General features: G+C 38.0%; 1 protein-coding gene across 2 annotated transcripts in view; it reads right to left on the reverse strand.

Annotated features, from left to right (window-relative positions):
* Positions 1-7: 7 nt before the first annotated feature.
* The window catches only part of FBXL21 (F-box and leucine rich repeat protein 21), an 11,857-nt gene continuing 7,333 nt past the window's right edge, over positions 8-4,531 (reverse strand). For both annotated transcript variants that reach the window (XM_023516088.1, XM_003782172.3), the window contains 2 exons: positions 3,917-4,088; positions 8-3,555 (listed from right to left, as the gene is read on the reverse strand). In XM_023516088.1, coding sequence (XP_023371856.1) covers positions 2,912-3,555; positions 3,917-4,088 — 816 coding nt within the window. In that variant the 3' untranslated portion in view covers positions 8-2,911. The remainder of the gene's footprint in view (positions 3,556-3,916; positions 4,089-4,531) is intronic.

Consider the following 4,531-nt stretch of genomic DNA (forward strand, 5'->3'; position numbering starts at 1 on the left):
TACCACACTCACCACACACTCACAGCCACACACGCTCTAATGACACGTACCACACTCACAGCCACACACACTCTAACGACACGTACCACACTCACAGCCACACTCGCTCTAATGACATGTACCACACTCACAGCCACACACACTCTAACGACACGTACCACACTCACCGCACACTCACAGTCACACACACTCTAACGACACGTACCATACTCACAGCCACACACGCTCTAATGACACATAACACACTCACCGCACACTCACAGTGACACATGCTCTAACAACACATACCACGCTCACCACACACTAACAGCCACACATACACACTTAAAAATCTGCTTGCCTCCCCATTTCTCCCTCCTATTTTGTACAATACACATGAAGCCAAAACCAGAACATCTGAGATCTCCATTTCTGTTTTCTTCAGCACAGCCTCTGAAAGGACCTTTCCCCCCATTCTCTCCATTTACTTTTTGCCCATAAAATTGGCCAAACTTTCCCAGAATCCTCTAACAAATGCAAATAAATATTTTTAACATGAACAAATTTGCTTAGAGAACTAAATGTTTTTCAAAGACTAAGGTTTGAAATCTACCTATTATCAAACTCATTTATCAAGAATCCTCTAGTCTTAGGTAAACAGTACTTTTCACAGACTTCCAAAGTAAATAGGGACATTCTCATTAGAGGAAGCACTAAAAATACTCTGTGTTTTCTTATCTTGTTTTTGGCTGTTCTTAAAAATGTTTTGCTCTTCCATTTGTCAACCCAGTACGTCAGGCCCACTGGGAGAACTTACATGAGTTAATGAACCTCGGTTACTCTGAGTTTTGCTCTGAGATTCATTACAGTGCTTAGTGCACTAGGTTCAGTTACTGGGCCACTGAAAGCACTCTGTGGAGCAGCAACTGCTCATTTGATAGAAGAGGCCAAGGGCACACATCATCTCTCCATGCTAGTAGGCTATGGGGAGAAACTCCCCCCAGCCTCTCTTCTCTGGTCCCCCTCTGTTTTGCTCCTTGATCTTCAGTGCAAACACCAGTGGCATTTCATCTCCTTGCCATTCAGCTGTACAAACTCCCACCCACCTCGTCCAGCATTATCGTGGCAGAGGAGCAATACCAGGCGAGACCGGAGGCTCATCCCTTCAGAATTCCCACCATTACTGATCCCCAGCTCCTTCTCGTTCAAGCCATTCCTTCTGTGTTTGTTCTGTCATCCTAATCATATTTTAAGTTCCTTATTACCTGCTGCTTCTATACCCTCCTGAAATCTTAAAGTTTAAATTATGTGATCTGTAATAGCAGTAACTCAGTTTTCAAGAAATTTTTTTTATTTTTTTCACCAGTAATGTCAGCCCCATTAGCGTTTCCTGAGTGCTTACTAATGTGGCACATACTGTTCTGAGAGTGAGAACACAAAGGCGAATGTGAAATGCCTCGCAGAGCTCACAGCGAGAAAGAGCACATACAGGCTGAGAATATACGCGCAGCACAGTCTAAATAAAGGGGCTCAGCCTGCTACTTCTAAAAAACCACTTACAACGTATTCTAACTGCTTAGTAGGTGAAATCTAAAAAAACTGGAAAATAATTTGCTTGGTTTCTTAGAAAGAAATTTAAGATACTAGGGGTTGGACAAGTTTGAAACAAAGTACTTAAGTAAAATCTATCCAGTGCCTAGTATCTGCTAACTAACCAGCATGCCAGATGCTGGGAATATGCAACAGTGAGCAAAGACCCAAAAGAGATCTTGCAAAGGTGGAGATTACAGAGCAATGGCATAAACAGGTAACAGACCAGTAAATGATAAGTCACAACAGTGGTAAGTGCCATAGATTACTGAGTATACCTGCAACAGGGACCTGACCTAAAAGCGAGGAATGGGCCAGGTGTCAAGGCAGGCTTCCATGAGAATGTGACATCCAGAGTAAGCCAGGCGCAGAGAAGAGTCTGTGAGAAGGCCACTAGAGGGTGCAGCGTGCAGGGCAGCGCTGGGGACTGAGAGAGAGTGAGTTAGAAGGGCTACAGGCAGCTATGTGGAAAGGAGGCCAAGGAAGCAGGGAGGAGGCAGACCTGTGGGGCCTTGTGAGTCATTTAAACAATACATCTTCATTCTAAAGACAATAGGCAGCCGCTGAAGCGTCTACCTGTGTTAGTAATTGAATTACAAGGTCACCTATGCAAAGGAGCTGGCATAGTCCCAAATCCCTAACAGTAGGCCAATAAATACTGATTCCCCAAACACATCCTGCAAGATTTTCTTGGTGTATTTAAACAATTAACAATCACAGTGAGTATCTTTTTCCTTTTCATGAGTATCTTTATAAAATGAATTAATATTTTAAAATTGTAATTGAGTGCCCACTGTCTCCCAGGTTAACATAATAAAGTAGCATTCAAAGTACACTGGAAATTAGGAGTTGTTTATTGAATCACAAGATGATCATATGTACTGCTGAAAATGCTGTAATGAAGTAAGTCTGTCTCTAGATCTTGATTTTACACTTGGTTTTTAACACTATGTATTTTATAAAATATATTGATATTAAGATAAAACAGAAGCAATTAAAACAATACATGGTAAATGAAGTAACTTAAGGGATCCAAGTTCAGTATTACACATTATTTAGCAACCTAAAGTATGCCTTCAAAGAAGGCTGAGGATCTACTTAGAAACCACCTGTACTTTCCACATACAGTACCTGTGCCCTATTTTTAGAGATTTCTAGCTTTTCACATTTCTCGCATTTTTTTCAAATGTTTCTGCAGCAGTCCATTGAGACTTTGCAAATGATAAAACATTCGACCTAAAATATTTCAACAGTGCATCTGAAAATTTAAATTTGCACAGACAGAAAGCCACTAACCTTACTGATTAAAAAAAAAAAAAGGGTCAGAATCTTTGGTAGCCATTTACCAGACAGGCATCACGTCAGGGAACCATACTCTTCCCAGGTATTTGGAAACTTCTGTGTGAATTTCATCTAGGCTATAGTCTTCGTCCGGGATCAAAACTTCCTCCATTATAGACAGCTGGGTTAGCTTTCTCCCACACAGTCTGACAAACTCAATGAGTGCGCTGCAGCTAACTTCACATTCACTCAGGCCCAAGGCTGTTAAGTTTTTACAGTGTTCAGCAATACAAATCAGTTCATTATCAAGACGCTGAAGACCATTAGCACAAACCACTAACTCAACGAGTCGTGGACAGTTAAGACCAATCCGTCCTAGAATTGCTTTGCTTACTGAACGACCGAAATAAAGATGAGTAACAGGGGTTTCTTCTTTGAAGAAGGTCTCAAATTCCTCTTCATATAAAAAGAAGTACATAACAACATTAACTCTAGGGGAGTGTTTAATAAGCGCATCCCAACTATTTTTTTTAATAGAATGAAATTTAACCTGTCCAGGATTGTCACTCACAACATCGATTCGAAGATGTTCAAGGTTAACATGAGTCTCACTTGAAAGTGCTAGGAGAAGCTCATCACTTAGAATGTAATAATTCAATGCCAGTTCTTTAAGGCCTTGACAGTGATCAGCTACACAAAGGATTCCTGCAGGAAATGGAGGAAATTTCTTGAGAACAAATAATCATGCTGATGGAGATATAACATTTTGTAAACTTAAATGTGATATTACTATTTACTAAAATAAATAATGATTTCTGAGAAAATGGTTGCCAAGACATATATAATTATATATAATTAGAAGTATGTATCCAATACGCTCATGAGAAACCATTTAGACTATATTTAGCATGCAGATTAACACTTATGAAAAAAATTACTATAATCATGTGTTATGTAAGTTTGTATTTTTTAAAATTTTTTTATTAGTTTGTATTTTTAAAAAAGAAATTGCATGATTACTATTATTGTAATAAAAATCATTCAAGCTTTAAAAAATAGAACCTACCGTCAGATGAAACATGAGGACAGCTACTCATTTTTAGGAGTTTTAGAGTGTCACTGTTGTTAGCCACCAGAATCTTCAATGAAGGATCATCCACTGGCGTGTCTTCAATTTTGATCGATGATAATGATTTTGAGTTGACAAAAACCACCGTAAGTGCTGACACAAAATGGGACTTGCACAGCAATAAGAAAAAAATTATGGAAACATTATTCAAAAGTGTACAGGTTTAACCAAGTAATTCATTAATGCAATTTTTATCAACACATGCTAATGATAACATATTAAGAATGATTAATATGTTACTGTTTCCATAGAATCATACAGAAGACATTTTTATAACCAAGTATAGTTTTATACTTTTATAATTGAGAAATGAAATACTAATAAAGGAAAAAGTTTCAAACATTTCATTAAAACACATTTTCCAATTATTTCAATGTTAAGGAATTGATTTTCAATATTAAAAGGGTAAACTTACTGTGTATTTATTTCCTAGATTGAGGAAATGATTAACCCTTCACTGAATCTGACCTACATCCTGTTATTGTACCCCTTGCAAGCTAAGAATGGTTGTACATTTTTTTCATTGTTGTTTTTTTTTTTTTTTTTTTTTTT

This window comes from Otolemur garnettii, unplaced genomic scaffold (assembly GCF_000181295.1).
Source record: "Otolemur garnettii isolate 467f Iridium unplaced genomic scaffold, OtoGar3 scaffold00003, whole genome shotgun sequence".
In the NCBI taxonomy this organism is placed as follows: domain Eukaryota; kingdom Metazoa; phylum Chordata; class Mammalia; order Primates; family Galagidae; genus Otolemur; species Otolemur garnettii.